The sequence below is a fragment of the Squalius cephalus genome (assembly GCF_949319135.1).
Source record: "Squalius cephalus genome assembly, chromosome: 9".
NCBI lineage: Eukaryota > Metazoa > Chordata > Actinopteri > Cypriniformes > Leuciscidae > Squalius > Squalius cephalus.
This window is the reverse complement of record NC_137130.1, coordinates 16,956,625-16,977,218: the sequence shown is the minus strand read 5'-3', so window position 1 is coordinate 16,977,218 and position 20,594 is coordinate 16,956,625. Positions and strand designations below refer to the sequence as shown.

At 39.2% G+C, this 20,594-nt stretch overlaps 1 protein-coding gene across 1 annotated transcript in view; it reads right to left on the bottom strand.

Moving 5' to 3' along the window:
* Positions 1-434: 434 nt before the first annotated feature.
* gtf2e1 (general transcription factor IIE, polypeptide 1, alpha) overlaps positions 435-20,594 on the bottom strand; it is a 28,134-nt gene continuing 7,974 nt past the window's right edge. Inside the window, exons 3-5 of the mRNA XM_079882472.1 lie at positions 3,693-3,894; positions 3,019-3,251; positions 435-2,051 (exon numbers count right to left, since the gene is read on the bottom strand). Of these exons, the coding sequence (XP_079738598.1) occupies positions 1,597-2,051; positions 3,019-3,251; positions 3,693-3,894 (890 nt within the window). The 3' untranslated portion in view covers positions 435-1,596. The remainder of the gene's footprint in view (positions 2,052-3,018; positions 3,252-3,692; positions 3,895-20,594) is intronic.

Genomic DNA, 20,594 nt, shown 5'->3' with positions numbered 1-20,594 from the left:
TGGTTTTTTTTGTGTGTGTGGCTGTGACAGCATTGAAATTTTTCTTTAATTTAATATCAATAAACTATAATCAGTATAACATTTTAAGTGAAAAGGTGGTAAAAAAAAAAAAACATGCCTTGCAGAACTCGAGCTGCGTAAACCCAGTTAAAATGTAATAAAAACAAACAGAGGGAAAATGTTTTCCAGTAGGAATTGAGAATGATTCAATGGAGACAACAGCATCTGACCTTTTATAACCGCCGGTAAATGTCACAAAATTGTTTATACTTGACTAGTTACCTCGAAATAGTGCAAAAGCTCAAATATTCCTCATTCACTTTCTGTCATAACATTCTTTTTTTTCTTCAGGTTTCCAAAACATTTTATTTCAAAGATTAAATTCGATTTTGAAACCCATAACTTCTAGTTCATTACCTTTAGACCCACCCCCTACATTTAGACATGCCTTCTGCTCTGATCTGAAGATACCCATAGTTGACTCCACACTGCCAGTTTTCTCTCTGGCTGCGCATCTACGCACCACAGATTTGATCTCCCGCATCGTCTCATCCGAGCATCATCTCATCCACAGCTGCACCAAAGCACATCCCCGGAGACTCTGTTCCCAATTCAATTACATGATCACACATAAGAGGTCAATTCAATTTTTTGGGGGGAAACAGTCAATGCAAAAACCACCTGCTGTTCTAGACAAAATAAACACAGTAAAATGTTATATAACAGCAGGATTGTAGTTTATGAAGCTCATCTTTTCATTCATCTTTGGGGTTGAGGTTGTTGCGTGCATGAATAAACAAACTGACGTTTTTACACAGCTTTTTATTACTATAAAACAAACTTTCAACAAACATACTTTATCCATTTACGGATAAACTGAAGTAAGTAATGTCCACTGAGGCAGAGATCAGAGAAAAAAAAGTGCTAATTTCTGCTGTGAAAGGAAAGCAATCACTCTTAACCATATCTCATCAAAACTCCATTTAATATCACGTCAAGGCAGTCAGTCGAGAGAAAAAAAAAAAAAAAAAAAACGCTTGTCTTTCAAACGGCAAATCCTGCTAAATACTGTTGGGAAAAAAAAGAGCCATAGAAAAACACACGAAAGCAAGAAGATGCGGATATTTCTCTGTAGCTTTGAGCAAAACAGAGTCTGTCACTTTCTGTCGTTTAAAAGTCAATCATGTCAGAAAAGCCTCAGAACCCTTCGGTTTGGGGTTTTCTTTTGAGTAAAACCGTCCTAGAGGTCACCGCAGCAACACTTATTTGTTTGGAAGTCTCTGAAAATGGAGAGACCACAAACATACTGAAAAAGGAAGCAGTGCAAGTGTGTTTGCCAATGCATGACACTCTTGTTTACAACCGTGATACTGCAGTATAACTGGCACCAGAGAAGTTTTGTATCTGAATATGACAGAGGGTTGAGTAAAAAGAACAGTCAAAGGGTATAACACTACATTTCTCAGCTCTGGCACGTCGCACAACACCATTTGAGATTAAGTGTGCAAAGGAGACAGATCGAAACTGCATCCTGTGAAAAAAGGGCACAAGCAAGATGCAGAAAGAAAGAATGTAATGCAGTCAGACATGATGAACTCAGTAGTACATGTCCTGGAAGAGATTTTGGCCCATCTCAATGTACGCCTCTTTCTCCTGGGCGCTCATCTGTTCCACCAGGTCGGGTCTCTGGCTTACTTCCCTGTAAGAGAAGGGTCTTCCCCCTACCATAACCACAGGGTCATCCCCGACCTCCTCAAACTCGTCATCATCTTCGTCCTCATCCTCTTGTTTTCCTGGCCGCAGAGCTGTAGCATTGTGCGCCATGTGGATTGGAGCCAGGGGCAAAGAGTCCTCATCCGATTCGCTGGTATCGCTGTCAGAGTCGCTGGCGTTGACCACTGGAACGGTCGGTCTGGAGACGACGGCACCTCCTGGACCGACTCCGCTCCTCTTCTCATGAATGAGTAAAGCCTGCATTACCTCCTCATTCTCATCCTGTGCGGCTCCTCTTCCAGCCATGCCCTCCTGGGTTTCTATAGTGTCCTCGCCAGCTGGTGTGTAAAAATTTGAGGAAAAAGAAGAATAAAAACCCACAGCAAATTCAGATGCAAATTCTTTCCTTTCTAAAGCCATACTATAGCTTTATATAAGAAACAGGCCATAATTTAAGTTGTTTTTTGATGACAATCTTCCCTTCGATCCTAGTTCTCAAATTCCACTCACACTTCCATACATTCAAATCTATTATTGACTACAATTCCAAGAATCATTGAAGTTTTCATTGGGTTTCTTTTCAGCCTCCTTTAATGGTGTTAAATATGCTAAATGTATATTTTTGACCATATCATGATTTGAGCGGATGGAAGTCAAGACTTGGTGAACAACTAACTTTAAATCTGTATATTTCTCACAAAAAGCTATTTTATGGCTATTGAAGACTTGACAGTTGTCATGTCAAGCCACGCAGCAACAGCTTGAGTCTGTCTACACTGGACGTGACAAAGCAGACTGTTGCAAATCTATTTGCTCTACATGTCAGAAGTAGCGCAAGCTCGGAGTACATCAGAAATAGAATGGGGCATCATTTTACATTTGGGAATTTGTCGTGTCCAGTATAGACAGCATCACTGATTATAATGGGTCCTATTTGCTTTTGTCATGTTGCGTTGCGTTGAGCTGCTCGTGTCTGCTGTAGACATGGTGTAACACAAACCCATCCCGAGCAGACATCTATTTGGTAGTCATTGTATTAAAAGAGCAGCTTGGATATTCCGCTATATCTCTTTTTAGTGTTCCACAGAAAATCAAAGATGTTTAGAGTGACAATAGTGTGAAATATCCCTTTCAACCAAATAAAGCCCTCACCCTTATACCTAGTTTGACTATGCATTCAGACCAACAAGGAATATGAAAAAAAATAAGCAGGAAAATCATGAAATACATAAAAACAGTGTTAATATGCAGCCATGACCAGAAATAATGCTTTCATAATGATACAATATAGTTAATGTGACTCACAATTCTTCAGAGCATCCGTTTCGCTGTACGCCCCCTGCACCGTGCTTTCTGTCAGCCATATGGGCCTCTCTTTGGGGGCTTTGCCTTCAGCGGTCTGACCAGGCTGAGACTCCTGGTCTTCCATGCTGATGACCACATTCTGTGTGTAGAGGTCATACGACGAGCCTTTGGTTTTCCATGTTTCCCGATCAGCCCCAGCAGCTGCTGCTGCAGACTGGGCGGCCCGCTCCCGACTGTGAAAAATAGCAGAGTTGGATTACTAAAAAGTTATGTTGATATAACATAAACTTGACTTATACTGGGCACCATTTAAGACTTTTTTTTTTTTTAAATTAGTATCCACTAAAAGTGGAAAAATGCATCAAAGCAGATGATAATGAAGTCTCTTCTATTCGGTTAAAAATAAATGGTTTATTTTTGGGATATTTTAGTATGCTTAATATTTCTATTTAGCTTAATTTCTTTTTCAGTTTTAGTTTTTAGTACTTCAACTTATTTTATTTCAGTTAGTTGCCAATGCAACATTTCTATTTTTCGTTTCAGTTTTTCATCTAATATTTATATTTCATTTTATTTCAGATTTATTTCAAATAACAAAGAAATTATTTGAATAGTTTTAGTTAACTATAACAAAAGTCTTCTGCATATAACTGGCCACTGAACTCTGTGCTGACCTCTGTTTCAAGGCTGGGATTTCTGACGGTTCGGGCTCCAGAAGATCATGAGATAAGTTGATGTTCTCCGTCTCTCGTAGCAATACATAGATGGGCTCAATTTGCTCATTAAATCGTGCCACCAGAGTGCGGGCATCTTTCTTTGGCACAGCCGATTCGTCTTCCTCTACTTCTGTTTGACAGAAGGTACAGCGGAATGTTCCTGTGTTTGAGAGGAAAAGGTCTTAGATACAAAATATCAAGTGTTGAAACAGTAACAGTGTTCATCATCCATGAGCCTTAACGACATGAGCCACAACAACCCCATCCACAATGTTTGGTGCCTCTGGGTAACTCGGTTTAGAAGTAGGAGCCTAGAAAATATTTTCCTGTCAAGGGGCTCCATATCTCCAGTTCCCTGTTAGCCAGGGGCTCCAAATTCTAGGATTCCATGTCCCCTTTTCCCACAGAAATGGTGCCAATTGCGGAGCTGGAGCCAGTGCCCAATCTGGCCCCCATCCTCTGGCGTTTCCAGTTCTGGGACAGAAAATTTGATGCCTTTCAAACCTGCTGGTTTCAAACCAAGGACCACTAATGTCAGTGGCAAGGGGGGTGAGATGTTGTCTTCACCATACAAAGTTTTCAAACCAACAACAAATCAGTCTGGCTAGATGTGTATACTTGAATTGGTCAATACTGACAATTGAGTCTAAAATAAAATAAATATTTTACAAATACAATATAGTTCAAAAGTTTGGGGTTGGAATTATTATTTTTTTGATGCTTGAAATAAGTCTCTTATGCTCACCAAAGCTGAATTTATTTGAATATTTAAAAAAAACAGTGAGGTAACACTTTATTTCGATGGTCCACTTTAGACATTCTACTAACTACAAGTAACTTTGCAAGTACATTTCAACTTCTACTAACCCTAACCTAACAGTAAACTAATACTCTTAGAGCTAATTGACATGTAGTTGCTGAGTTATTTATAGTGTTTACCATGGTCTGTCTGAATACTCAATTCTGATTGGCTGGAAGGTGTGCAATAAAACCGTTTAATGCACAGGTAGTTCCAAGTTAATCACTGTTCTATTTAATGCACTGTTTTAATTGAAAAGCGCACACACAGAAACTTATCAACGCTGCCCCGTGACTTTTAGTAATAAAATAACTTTGCTACTGAATCGCAACATTATATTTCTCAGCAAAGAGGGGGTTACATCACTATTTTGAAGTAATTAAACTCACAGCTTCGTTGTTAATAGAGAGAGATGCTGAACAGACGCAGATACAAGTCTCTCTCTCTCTCTAGAATTAATTCAAATAAATGCAATAATTCATTTATTCAAATAAATGTAATCTTACTCACTACTTTATCTCTGTGTCTGATTCAAAGCTTGCAGAATTCTAGATCTAACAAGCTGTAACTGATGAAAATTAAAATCAATTTTGCCCTTCCAGTCATGCAAACATTAATAACAGATTTAAGTTGTCAATGCTGGCAAATGACTATGGTATTGCGGGATAATCCACGGCTAGCTGTGACAACCACCCTCCGCTTCACATCAGGCAAAATGAGAAATGCATATATGCATATATATATATATATATATATATATATATATATATATATATATATATATATAGACCCTTTCCAAAAAATTTGAATATCATGGAAAAGTTTATTTATTTCCATATTTCCATTCAACACGTTAAACTTCCATAGATTATAGATACAGGGCCCACAACTTAAACGATTTCAAGTATTTAGTTGTTTATTTGTACATAATTTGGGCTTCCAGCTCATAAAAACCACGAAAACAGGATTTCAAAAAATTAGAATATTACATGAAATCACACAGTAATTACACAGTGATACCATGGTCATTGAACCAGGTTTTGGTTATTTTGGCAGTGTGGGCAGGTGCAAATCCTGCTGGTGATGGTGATATCATATTCAACTGTGAGTGACGAAATCTAAAACCAAAATCCAGAAAATCACATTGTATGATTTTCAATTAATTAATTTGCATTTTATTGCATGACATAAGTATTTGATACATCAGAAAAGCAGAACTTAATATTTGGTACAGAAACCTTTGTTTGCAATTACAGAGATCATACGTTTCCTGTAGTTCTTGACCAGTTTTGCACACACTGCAGCAGGGATTTTGGCCCACTCCTCCATACAGACCTTCTCCAGATCCTTCAGGTTTCGGGGTTGTCGCTGGGCAATACGGACTTTCAGCTCCCTCCAAATATTTTCTATTGGGTTCAGGTCTGGAGACTGGCTAGGCCACTCCAGGACCTTGAGATGCTTCTTATGGAGCCACTCCTTAGTTGCCCTGGCTGTGTGTTTCGGGTCATTAGCCGCGTTTCCATTACCCTTCAAATTGCGCAAATTGAAATTGCGAATTAAAAATACGCTCAATGGAAACACGTCAATTTCGCAAAAACTCCCGTTTATCGCAAAAAAGTTTTTACGCTCTCATGAGGTGGTTTTTCAGGCAATTCGAAAAAGGAATATTTCGCAAAACTGCAATGGAAACAGTTTTTGCGCATTTACAGTCACCTGACTTAGAAGACGCGGTGTGTTTGAGGTCCATGTATAGCTACGCAAATAGGCCTAATAATTATTTTATATTATTTTATTTTAACATTTAATAGGCTATATTTAGAAGACGCTTTTATGCAAAAAAAGAACAAAGCGTGAGGAGCGCGCACTGCATGGCACAGAGGCGCGGGCGTGAACACTTGCATTTTCCTATCAACAGTGGAAACAACTTAAAAATACTCTATCATTTCTGGCCATACAGAAAATAATAATACATTATTCTCAACTACTTTTATTTGTGTAAACTCACAATAACAAAATAAAACGTTGTGCTTTTGTAAAGTAAAAGAAAACAATCAGACGCACTTTCATGATCTCCGTAAACTGGAGCGCGAGAACTGAAACAAAATATAGGCTAAAGCTTGAAATGTCCACTTTAAAACGAACAAATTCGAATCGAAAGCTAATACCTTCTGATTTTGTAATTCGTATGAAAGGTGCATTTCTCTCTAAAAGCGCATCTGCTTAACAGCGGAGATGGAGATGTGATTTTAGCCAAAACAATAGTTTATTAATAATATTAATGGCTCTTCTCATTCAGCACTGCGGGAAAACATCAATTCCAGGTTCTAATTTGGCCTTAGAAAACCAGTAAAATCGAGATGTTTTCCATATTAATTTGTGACTATTTTAAATGTTTAATAAAGGGGCAAAAAGTCATAAACAAAAATCTGAAAATTCTTCGATATTTACTTTTTTTTGCGCAGCAGTTGGTGTAGCCAGTTCAAATTAAAATTTTGGTGTTCAACTTTGCGTTTTAAAAAGACAACAACCGTTCATTTTTCGTTTTTCAACTACGGGTTAAAAAAGGAAAAACGAATGGACACAAAATAGCCTACATGGATCGTTTGGACAGAATACGAGACAGAGTTCTTTATTAAATTCATTAAAAAAATAATAATAATTAGACTATAGGAATACTGGATTCTAAATCTCAAAGAAATGCCACAATCAAAACCTCGGAGCAGAAATGAGGGCGAAACACCCAGAAACTCCATGTGTCGTTCGCATTATAAGGGTCTTTCCCTGATGCTTGGATAACACGCCACGTACTCCTTCCATTAATAATAATAATGTCTAATGCGTTGGCTGTGATATGTTATAAACCAACGTCAGTTGCCGTGATTTTTGGAATGACTTATCGCGAGAGAAAAAAGGACGTTTTAGTCGCATAACATCGGTTAATGGAAACGCCGTCATTTCGCAATAGTTTTTTATCGATATTTAGATAATAGCGCAAAACATTTGCGCAAATCTGTAATGGAAACGCGGCTACAGTCATGCTGGAAGACCCAGCCACGACCCATCTTCAATGCTCTTACTGAGGGAAGGAGGTCGTTGGCCAAGATCTCGCGATACATGGCCCCATCCATCCTCCCCTCAATATGATGCAGTCTTCCTGTCCCCTTTGCAGAAAAGCATCCCCAAAGAATGATGTTTCCACCTCCATGCTTCACGGTTGGGATGGTGTTCTTGGGGTTGTACTCATCCTTCTTCTTCCTCCAAACACAGATAGTGGAGTTTAGACCAAAAAGCTCTATTTTTGTCTCTTCAGACCACATGACCTTTTCCCATTCCTCCTCTGGATCATCCAGATGGTCATTGGCAAACTTCAGACGGGCCTGGACATGCGCTGGCTTGAGCAGGGGGACATTGAGTGCGCTGCAGGATTTTAACCCATAATGGCGTAATGTGTTACTAATGGTTTTCTTTGAGACTGTGGTCCCAGCTCTCTTCAGGTCATTGACCAGGTCCTGCCGTGTAGTTTTGGGCTGATCCCTCACCTTCCTCATGATCATTGATGCCCCACGAGGTGAGATCTTGCATGGTGCCCCAGACCGAGGGAGATGGACCGACAGGACCGTCATCTTGAACTTCTTCCATTTTCTAATAATTGCGCCAACAGTTCTTGCCTTCTCACCAAGCTGCTTGCCTATTGTCCTGTAGCCCATCCCAGCCTTGTGCAGGTCTACAATTTTATCCCTGATGTCCTTACACAGCTCTCTGTTCTTGGCCATTGTGGAGAGGTTGGAGTCTGTTTGATTGAGTGAGTGTGTGGACAGGTGTCTTTTATACAGGTAACAAGTTCAAACAGGCGCAGTTAACACAGGTAATGAGTGGAGAACAGGAGGGCTTCTTAAAGAAAAACGAACAGGTCTGTGAGAGCCGGAATTCTTACTGGTTGGTAGGTGATCAAATACTTATGTCATGCAATAAAATGCAAATTAATTATTTAAAAATCATACAATGTGATTTTCTGGATTTTTGTTTCTGGATTCCGTCTCTCACAGTTGAAGTGTACCTATGATATAAATTACAGACCTCTACAAGCTTTGTAAGTAGGAAAACCTGCAAAATTCTCCCCACTGTATGTATATATAAATATATAAAAAAAAAAAAAAAAATATATATATATATATATATATATATATATATATATATATATATATATATATATATATATATATATATATATATATATATATATATATATATATATATATATATATTTATTTTAGGGCTGTCAAAAGATTAATCGCGATTAATCGCATCCAAAATAAAAGTTTGTTTTTAATAATATATGTGTGTGTACTGTGTATAATTAAATTTGTATATATAAATACACACACATGCATGTATATATTTAAGAAAAAATTGTTATTTATATAAAAAAAATTATATTTATATATAATATAAACTATATAAATATAAATACAGTATATGTATGCAAATATTTCTTAAATATATACATGCATGTGTGTGTATTTATATATACAAAATAATTATACACAGTACACACACATATATTATGTAAACACAAACTTTTATTTTGGATGCGATTAATCTTTTGACAGCCCTAATATTTATTTATATTTATATTTATATATATATATATATATATATATATATATATATACAGTGAGGAAAATAAGTATTTGAACACCCTGCTATTTTGCAAGTTCTCCCACTTAGAAATCATGGAGGGGTCTGAAATTGTCATCGTAGGTGCATGTCCACTGTGAGAGACATAATCTAAAAAAAAAAATCCAGAAATCACAATGTATGATTTTTTAACTATTTATTTGTATGATACAGCTGCAAATAAGTATTTGAACACCTGAGAAAATCAATGTTAATATTTGGTACAGTAGCCTTTGTTTGCAATTACAGAGGTCAAACGTTTCCTGTAGTTTTTCACCAGGTTTGCACACACTGCAGGAGGGATTTTGGCCCACTCCTCCACACAGATCTTCTCTAGATCAGTCAGGTTTCTGGGCTGTTGCTGAGAAACACGGAGTTTGAGCTCCCTCCAAAGATTCTCTATTGGGTTTAGGTCTGGAGACTGGCTAGGCCACGCCAGAACCTTGATATGCTTCTTACAGAGCCACTCCTTGGTTATCCTGGCTGTGTGCTTCGGGTCATTGTCATGTTGGAAGACCCAGCCTCGACCCATCTTCAATGCTCTAACTGAGGGAAGGAGGTTGTTCCCCAAAATCTTGCAATACATGGCCCCGGTCATCCTCTCCTTAATACAGTGCAGTCGCCCTGTCCCATGTGCAGATAAACACCCCAAAGCATGATGCTACCACCCCCATGCTTCACAGTAGGGATGGTGTTCTTGGGATGGTACTCATCATTCTTCTTCCTCCAAACACGTTTAGTGGAATTATGACCAAAAAGTTCTATTTTGGTCTCATCTGACCACATGACTTTCTCCCATGACTCCTCTGGATCATCCAAATGGTCATTGGCAAACTTAAGATGGGCCTTGACATGTGCTGGTTTAAGCAGGGGAACCTTCCGTGCAATGCATGATTTCAAACCATGACTTCTTAGTGTATTACCAACAGTAACCTTGGAAACGGTGGTCCCAGCTCTTCTCAGGTCATTGACCAGCTCCTCCCGTGTAGTTCTGGGCTGATTTCTCACCTTTCTTAGGATCATTGAGACCCCACGAGGTGAGATCTTGCATGGAGCCCCAGTCCGAGGGAGATTGACAGTCATGTTTAGCTTCTTCCATTTTCTAATGATTGCTCCAGCAGTGGACCTTTTTTCACCAAGCTGCTTGGCAATTTCCCCGTAGCCCTTTCCAGCCTTGTGGAGGTGTACAATTTTGCCTCTAGTGTCTTTGGACAGCTCTTTGGTCTTGGCCATGTTAGTAGTTGGATTCTTACTGATTGTATGGGGTGGACAGGTGTCTTTATGCAGCTAACGACCTCAAACAGGTGCATCTAATTTAGGATAATAAATGGAGTGGAGGTGGACATTTTAAAGGCAGACTAACAGGTCTTTGAGGGTCAGAATTCTAGCTGATAGACAGGTGTTCAAATACTTATTTGCAGCTGTATCATACAAATAAATAGTTAAAAAAATCATATATTGTGATTTCTGGATTTTTTTTTTTAGATTATTTCTCTCACAGTGGACATGCACCTACGATGACAATTTCAGACCCCTCCATGATTTCCAAGTGGGAGAACTTGCAAAATAGCAGGGTGTTCAAATACTTATTTTCCTCACTGTATATATATAGTAACAGGTTGTGGCCTAATTACAGTTACAATTCAATGCCATCTAGAGGATGGAGCCAAACCCACTGCTGACCATCTAATATTATTGAAAGTGGAAAGAGGAAGAAAATTCACAGACACAAGGACAAACATACACAAACACACACTCAGCACCAGCCTTCACTAGCGGTTCCACAGCAAGCGAATCTGGTCTGGTTTGCCATCTGCTGCTGAAGTTATTTACAGCCTTCTGACAAGAACACACACAGCAGGGCCCGGTGTATGAGTGTGTGGTGTACACCGGCTACTAGCTGAATATAAAATACACGCCTTGATATATTTTACAAATGTGTGTACTTAGCATTTAATGGTCAGTCACAGATGGTACTGATATCATGAGCTACTTTTAATTGTAGTTTTTTACTTCGATTGTCATTCTACCCATGTTCATGTTTTGATATCACAAACACACACCAGCAATATGCATTTTACGCTGAAATAATCTCATGTTGTTGTGCTGAGTGCATGAAGGCTTCCGAGTTTCTGGCCTTGAGGGGAATCGAACGAGTAAACGATTCACCGCAATTTCCATTTTAAAAGCTTTGCTGGAAAGTTGACAACAAAATCTGTGAAAGCGCTACTGAAAAACAATCACCTCCAGCTAGGCCCTTTTACTACAGATGTCTTCTCTGCCAATACAGGAGTGGAGGGCGAAAAAGAAAACAATTTGATGAGCACAAAGAGAGAGAGAGGCTGTTAAAAAGAAAAGAAATAACATTCGGGTGAAGGGAAGATAAAAAAAAAAAGTCTTCATCACATTTGACACAGCTCCAGAGGAAATATTGACAAGCCCTGTCTGCATGTCCTCACACAGAAAAGGAATGAAAAAGCACAAGCGATAAAGAATGCAGAGATAACAGGCTACATTTTAAATGTCTAAATAAAGATGAGGCGATATCAAGACGCATTTTTAAACACATGCAAACATCATGTAGTGAAGGAATAAGGGCTTAAAATGGCAGAAGTATTCGGGACCATTCGTCTTGAATGCATTCCACAGCACTGCCTTTACATTGTTTTTCCTATGTAAACATGCACTAGCTTGACGTGTTTGACCATTTTTTCAGTGTCTTGCGCATAAAAAAAGGGATTCTAAAAACACGTTGCTCAAGTTAACAGAAGTTCAACATTTAGGGTGTGTTCACACTTTTCACACGGTTCACTTGGTTACGTTGGTCTGACCAAAATAAAAACAAATATTTAAAAAAAAACCTAAAGACATAGGGATATGTTCACAACCTGATTGGTTGGCTTTTATTACGTATATTTTGCGACAGAATTTACCGAAAATCCAAAACAATGCTGTTTGCTAGGCTAAATGCGCTTCTTTTATGTGCGTAGCCTACATATGATGGTATTTTGACCAGCTAAGAACTCGTGAAGAGAGTAAAGGAGTCAAAATAGCGCCAGGAATCCACACTGAACTGTGATGGGCAACATCGCACTATGACAAGAAAAAACAGGTATGCTTGATCAGTTTTTTATTGCATTTTTAAACAAAAACACTCTGCTTTTCCAATTTTTTCGATTTAAACGTGATTGAACATCTTTGACTGTTGCGTTTATTTTATAAAATGTGTTTTTCTCCATCCCACTCCCCTTTGCTTCATTTTTAAACACAGAAATGAGTTTTGCCATTACACTTAGTTTTTTTGTGTAGATCTTTGACCACTGCACTGCATTTTGCACAGCAAGACACTGCTTCTTTAACATCTTGTACATCTTGTACATGAGCGCAGTGTTTTTAAGATAACGTGTCAACGCATCCTGGCACCATGCAGTCTTTTCCTTTCTGCTGCGCTAAGTCTGCCTTCTTTAAACACAAGAATGTGTTCTGTATTAACCAGCATGGTATCTTAAAAGTGCATTGCTCATGCGTGAGATGTTACAGAAAAGGCGAGAAGCAGCAAGATGCAGTTTAGCAGTTAAAGGGGTCATAAATTGATAAATGTGTGACGAGACACTTATCTTACGAGACGAGACTGGGTTCACGAAAACGAGACGAGATTTTTGCACAATATTTTATAGAAATCCTCAATGACAAAGTTCATGACTGGAAAAAATAGTCTGCAGGTGCATTTTGAAATGTTTTAACTAATAACTAACGACTAACGTCAGCAGACTCGGACTTTACGTGCTATAACTGCGGTCAAAAGGGGCACAAAGCCTGTGCTTGCCCGACCCAAAATCACAATAGACTGTGGTGTAATTACTGTAAAAGCTTGACGCAAAAAGAGAGACAATGTTAAACAAGCCGCTGATAAAAAGGACACGAGGGTAGCCAATGTAGCGACGAACACACATTTGTCTTTAGAGAGAGAGATTGCCAATTCTACAGTGTGCAACGAAAGGGACTAATGGTTGACACTGGTGCGACATCACACATTATTACAGACATATTCTAAAAGTTTGATGACAAATTCCAGCCGGAGAAACACTACATTGAGTTGGCTGACGGGACCAGAGCGAGCGGAGTGGCGCTAAAAAGAGGTGATGCGGAGGTGTGTCTGATTGACAACGAGGGACAACAGGTGAAGACTATGCTGAGGAGTGCGTTGTACATCCCATCGTACCCGCAGGACATCTTCTCTTTTAAAGCTGCAACGACGAATGGAGCTTCGATCAACTTTCAACAAGGATGTAATGAACTCATTCACAAGAGCGGTACTAAATTTCACATTCAAGAATACAACAGACTGTACTATCTGAACATTGTCAACGAGGACAATGATAGTTGTGCACAATGTGCACTTGAACTAGTGCACACAGATCTAGCTGGTCCTATTGACCGAACTGTATTCGACACGAGACCTCAGCATATTCACCCCATCAAAATGGGACTGCTGAGAGAAATTGGAGAACGCTATTTGAAATGGCAAGATGTATGCTCCTAGAGAGCAATCTACCCAAGATGTTGTGGACGTATGCTGTAATGACTGCTGCAGTAATTCGCAACAGGTGCTACAATGGCAGAATACAGCAAACCCCATACTATGCACTGACAGGGAGAAAACCTGACCTTTCAAAAATGACAGTTTTTGGTTCAGTATGTTAAGCATACAAACAGGACAAAAAGAAATCTATTATCCAGACACAGGAAAAGTTCAAGCACAGGCTTGATAGATTTGTAACAAAGTGTGTTACTGAACACCAGACACAGACTGACATTTCAATGTCAGATGATGATTTCCATGGGGAAAGATGTGTATCCTCCCAGTCAAAAGAAAATGTGACTGATCAGACCCCAGAAGAGACTGTTAAACCTCAAAATGAGACTAAAAATCAGGGTGGTGCTCAGACAGAGGTAGTTGATCACAGTACGCGTTACCCTAAGAGAAACAGGAAAGCTCCTCAATATTTGTCTGATTATGTTTCTGATGTTGAATGTGATGACCATATTCTGACCAATGTGGACTTCTGTTACAGAGTGTGTGACGTACCACAAACATTCAAGGATGCTATGAGTTCAAGTGAGTCACAGATGTGGGCTAGGGCCATGAAAGATGAAATGGATTCCCTTAAGGAAAATTACACATTTACTCTAACTACACTACCTGAAGGTAAACATGCAGTGGGGGGTAGATGGGTCTATGCTGTCAAAAACAATGCAGATAAGACTGAGGCATACAAGGCCAGAAATATAGCTATATATGATATATAGCTAAATATAGAACTATAGTCAAGTGATGGGTGTAGATTACAAAGAGCCTTTCTCACCAAAAGCAAATATCACTTCAGTACATGCCTTAATGCAAATGGCAGCACAATATGATCTTGACCTCCACCAGATGGATGTAAAAACTGCCTATTTGCATGCTCCAATTGACCTTGAGATTTACATGGAACAGCCAGAAGGGTTTGAAGTGAAGTCAGACATAGGTGATAAACTAGTCTGTAAACTAAACAAGTCACTGTATGGTTTAAAACAGTCAGGTAGAAACTGGAACAAAATGTTACATGACTACCTCAGTAAGAATAATTTTGTTCAGAATTCAGCTGACCACTGTGTGTACAGTAAACAAACTGAAAAAGAGAAAGGGATTGTAGTAGGCTAATCTGGGATGATGATCTGATAATTTTAATTATCTTGCTGTCAGCATCTTTTTCACACAATTCAGTAAATCATTGGTACTGGCAGCACCAATGATTTACTGAATTGTGTGAAAAAGATGCTGACAGCAAGATTCAAAATGAAAGATCTGGGAAAACTCAAATATTTCCTAGGAATTGATTTTCATCAGAATGAAGGATTTGTGAAAATGAATCAGAAAAGTTACATTTTAAAGGTACAAGAGAGATTCAATATGTCAGACTGCAAACCCAGGTCAACACCATGTGAACAAAAGCTTGACTACAACAGTGATGATGATCCTGTTGATCCTAAAAGGTATCGTGAGGCAGTGGGTAGTTTGATCTATCTGATGACATGTACTAGAACTGATCTAAATTGGATTGTCAGTAAACTATCTCAATATCTGTCTGAGCCAAATTAACAACACTGGTCTACAGTGAAACATGTGATGAGGTACTTAAAAAGGTACAATTGATCATGATCTGTTACAAGAAAAGAGAAGAAAATCTCAAACGTGTGGCATACAGTGATGCTGATTGGGCATCAGATCTAAATGACAGGCGGAGTACCACAGGATACTGTTTTAGTCTTACTCAAAATGGTCCTCTGATTTCCTGGAAGTCAAAGAAACAGTCCACAGTTGCTTTGTCTACATGTGAAGCTGAGTATATGGCACTGGCCACAACCACACAGGAAAGCATGCATCTTGTACAGTTGTTGAACAGCAGGGAAAATGATTGTGTGTTTGAGATAACCAAGGTGCCATTGCTCTGTCAAAGAACCCAGTGTGTCGACAAAGATGTAAACATGGAGATATGAAGTATCATTTCATTTGATCAGCACTCAGTGATGGTAAAGTGACAATTGAGTATTGCCCCACTGAAGAAATGGTGCTATGACTAAAACAAAGTTTAAACTTGAAAAGTTCAAGAGTTTCATGTTTGGCATGTAAATGTAGCACAAGAGAAATACAAGACTGTTCATGTGTTATGTTGTTATAATGGTAAACTGCACAGTATGAGAACAAGAGGGGGTGTTAAAGTTTGTAATGTGTGCCCTCATACTGCTCATGTCACGTGTATGTGACCTGCTATCCATAAACGGATATATGCTAATAAAAGAGGTTCGGATCCAACAGAGTGATGCCTGTGTTTTTCCTCTGTATAGTTTACTAAAATAACCGGTTATAATTCACGAAAATGGCTGCGCCAACAAAGGCGGTGAATTCGAAAAAGGACGGGTAGAGAGAAACGAGCGAGTGAGTTAGGCTGGTGCGATTGTGTACTGAGACCAGAGCCACAACTACACAGTCCAGAGATCGATATGATATTGGGAGACAGACTATTTATATGTAGCAGAGCTCACTTTTTACTTTCACTTTGGGATTCGCGATCGTACGCTCTCTGTGTATAAGATGCAGCGGTGCTGAGCACGCATTCTACAAGATAAGACATTAATCAAACGGTTAGGTTCTGTTGCGCAACGAATCAGTTTTCACTGTTACACGATCAGTGAACCGTGATTCCTGCTGCACAGTGTGCGATTGAAACTCGTGCTGGATGAGCTGAGCAGACGTTTACACTAGTTTTTATTTTTATAAAAACAGCAAAACGACAGTGGAGGCAGTGGGCACCGTAATGTAATGTGAATGTAGCGGTGACATTTCTATGCTTATTTGTAATTTCACCCTCAAGCACCCTACACACCGGGACGAATATCGGCGCGCGTTATTCGCCAGCGTTTTTCAACGCGTTTTTTGTGTTCACATCCAAGCGATTTTCGCTGACGATGAGCCGAGTGAACATGCAAATTCATTCCCTGACATTAGATGGCGCTTAATGTAAAACAGAAATACCCCGGTACACAAGGTGCAATAACACTCCATAACAGTTCTCTTTTATCAAGATTTTTGTAGTCGTTGTCGCGTTTGTCATATAGTTCTTTATGTTCCGACACCAACGAGACCAGCAGCTCTACATTCATATTGCCTTGCATCTTCCTCGTCTTCTTCCCGGCAGTGTAGACGCTACTTGGCGTATATCTTCTTCGCAGTTACGCATGTGTGCTCAGCAAGACAGTTTTGTGTTTGAGCGCCCCCAAGTTGTGTTTTACTGTAACTTCAGAAGCTCCAGACACGTGAGCAAAAGCGCCAATCTCATTGGTCGGATAGTTTTTGACGCGGTGCGTCAAACCAAAAAAACGAACCCGAGGCGTTTTTTAAAAAAATTACGCTTTTACGCGTGCCGTTTTTCGCGTCGGTGTGCACACTCACATTGGCGCCCTTTGTTTAGTCACGAGGCGTTAAACGTTGGCGAATATCGCACGCGAAATTCGTCCCGGTGTGAACAGGCCTTCAGGCTCTGTCATGGCAATATCGCGAGACAGATTTTCACTCGACGAGAAATCTCGTCACATTTTAGTCTCACGAGATCGTCACACCCCTAGTAAGAGGTCATTTTACTATAAAAACATCTTGTAAGTTTCAGAAATCAAAACTTCCTCAGTTTAAAACAGCTTTTATTTAAACGAAAGCTCAGAAAATGACTCGTTTCGGATTTTGTCACTTTTAGTCTCACGAAAGATCGTCTGTGCAATATCAGATCAACCTACTTCTACATCACATCTTTGGCCCCACCCACTGGCACGTTAGTCAGACAAGAAGGATAGAAGAGAGATGGTAGCCTGGCAAGCCAGACCTACATCAAGATGTTAGGTCTGGCAACTCACCATAGACACGGCTCAATCCGAGGGGCGGGATAAACGGCTGTCTTTCAAATTCACTCTGCACGCAATAGGACAGCGCTTCAACCAACCAGAGCGTTTTCCCAACAGCGGAGCTAACGTTAGTTGATAGATTCAACTTTTGAATCTGGCCGGCAAAACTACGAACACATGACTTAAGTGCCGTTCTTTGCTCTTTTCTCAAAGAAAAACTTAACTCCAAGTCCTCCAGCGAGGCCAAAGCCGATTCGAAAGACTGTTCGCCAGCAGCAGCAGCCATTCTTTGTTTTCAAGTAGAAGGGAACTGTCGCAACTCTGTCGTCATTATGTTAAGCCCGCCCCGCCTACTCTATACACGATGTGATTGGCCTGACCTAATTTTGCTTTTTCCAGCTTGAAAGTCAACGGAGAGTTGCTAGACTACCCTGGCTGCAAAATAAATTTTGCTGCCGCTAGGGTGCGTCTAGATTTCAAGGCTAGAGAGATGGAGGATCACTGGACTAAATTCACATTACCTTTCAAAAGGATCTTAATGCTAGGAAAGTGGTTATTTATTTATTGCATGTTAAATGGAGGGAGAAAAAAAGAATCACTGACCCACAGCTGCAGATAAAGGGAAGTTATAGTAAAATAGTAATACTAGTAAATAAAATACTAGTATATAAAATAAAAAGTATCTGTTTTTCTTCCCATGTCATTGGAGGCTCCCCAGCCAACAGTAATCTGTAGAGAGAAATCAAATCCAAAGCCCTGGACAATTAGTAATATGACACATGCACACACTCCGGTTGTCATCTTTGTTTTTAGGCAAAGTGTGCATCAGGCCGGCACATACACACATTGTCGCAGTGATCTAAAGGAACATGGCGCAACGCTGTTAGCGTGTAGGCATACATTAAGGCTTCTGTCGGTGAGAAGTGGGCTGGTGTCTTTGTGTTGATAATTTTTGTATTATCTATGAGATATGAATAGGTCTGGCTTAAATTACATAGCACTCTCACCAGTGATTCAGAGCTCTTTTGAAAGCAGGACGGCGCATTGTTCAGTTGTCTACGCCAAAGAACAAAAGGACTTTTGTGATCATCCCTTAAAAGATGAATACAGCATCATTTCAGCATTTGAGAGAGGATAAAGTTTTGTCTGTGCAACAGTGACAAATGTACCACATTGATTCAAATTACAGCAGAGATAAAGCAATAATAATAATTAAAATACAAATACAGTAAAAAAATAGATTTTTCTTCTTCTTTGAAGAACTGCATAGAGAGAAATGTTCTGGATTCAATACAAGTTAAGCTCTATAGACAGTACCTAAACCCCATTCAGAAAGGATTAGTTTTTCAGAACATCTGGAATGATCATCAGCAATTTGCACTGGATAAGCAGCGTCTGTAGTAAATGCCCAGATGGGCGCATCTATAGCATTTATGCAAAGCCTTTGGAAATTACTCATCAACCACAAAACTTAAGTATTAACCACGTACCATTCAAAAGTTTGCAGTTGAAATGATTTTTTTAGGGGCCAAGCCCCAAAAGGGAAGTAACCTCTATTGTATCCTATAGTTTTCTTATTATTCCTCCCGAATGGGAGTCTATGACAGCCCTATGAACGGAACATGAGAAAATGATGAAATTTGGCACAATTGTAGAGATGGTAATGAATAGTGATTTGACCAATTTTGGAGTCTCTAGGACCAACTACATAATGCAAAAATTCACTTTTCGAAAGGTTATAACTTTTGAACACTTTGTTCTATAAAAATGACTTTTCATTCACCCAATTCCTCTCTTCATGCTGACTACATTCAAAATCTTACATTAAGACGCTGCCCATTACAGTATTGGCCATTTTGAAAAGTACAGTATTCCATTTTTTCACTACTCCTTCAAATCTTCACCAATTCTTACAAAAATTGGCTCAGATGAACTTTGGACCAAGCCGCACAGAAATGACAGTACAGATTTTGTTTATTCATTTCTTTTCAAAAGTTATGATGTAGCAAACTTAACAAGGTCGACCCGAAATAGGTTCAGAGGCTGTCTCTCGGCCAAACTTTGATAAATCGAAACCTACAGGTCATTATATGTGAAAAATGGCTATACAAATAATTACCATTTAATAAATACAGATCTAATTTTCAAATCTAAATTCAGATTTTTAAGAAATGCATTGCAAATGCAAAAACATGCATTTTTAAATAAAGTGCTCACTGAATAAAAATATCTCTGTTGTGAAGTACATCTTTTAATTTCCTGGTCTCCTTCTATTGATCAACTAAATTGTAATGATTTTTAATGATATTGATACCGATAACTTGACTTTGACACCGGTTCCTGAACGATACTTTTTTCTAGTGGTGCACGATATATCGGCCGCCGATATAATATTGGCCGATATGGTCATTTTTTTACACATCGGTATCGTTCCGATGTCAAAATATGTCCGATGTGAACAGGCCGATATTTGACGTGTGAAGTAGAAGATGAAGTTGACGTAGAGAACGCGCCTGAGAGAAATACACATTTCATACAGATGACATAAGCAGAGAACAGTCTGTTTTCTTTCGTTTTGAATTGTTCTGTTTAAAAATAGACGTTTCAAGCTTTCTATATATGTCTCAGGTCTGTGAGGCAGGTAGGTTTCGGTTCATTTATGAGATGCGCTCCAGGTTCACGCGCCATCGCCTCCGTGTCCTGATTAAATATTTTCTACTATACTTCTTATTTATTAAATCCAGGCAATTGGTTGATGAAACATTGATCAAAATTAAGATACAATTAAATTTAAAGACAGGCTTTGTGCTTTCTGCTTGAGGTCTCTGTGAAAGTTTTAAAGGTGTTTTTAAGTGCCGCTTTCAGAGCGCTCGCGTCCGTAACGGAGAACTGGCCTGTCCGTAACATTGTTAACGCAGTCCAGTGGGACTTATGTTTTTTTCCTCTTC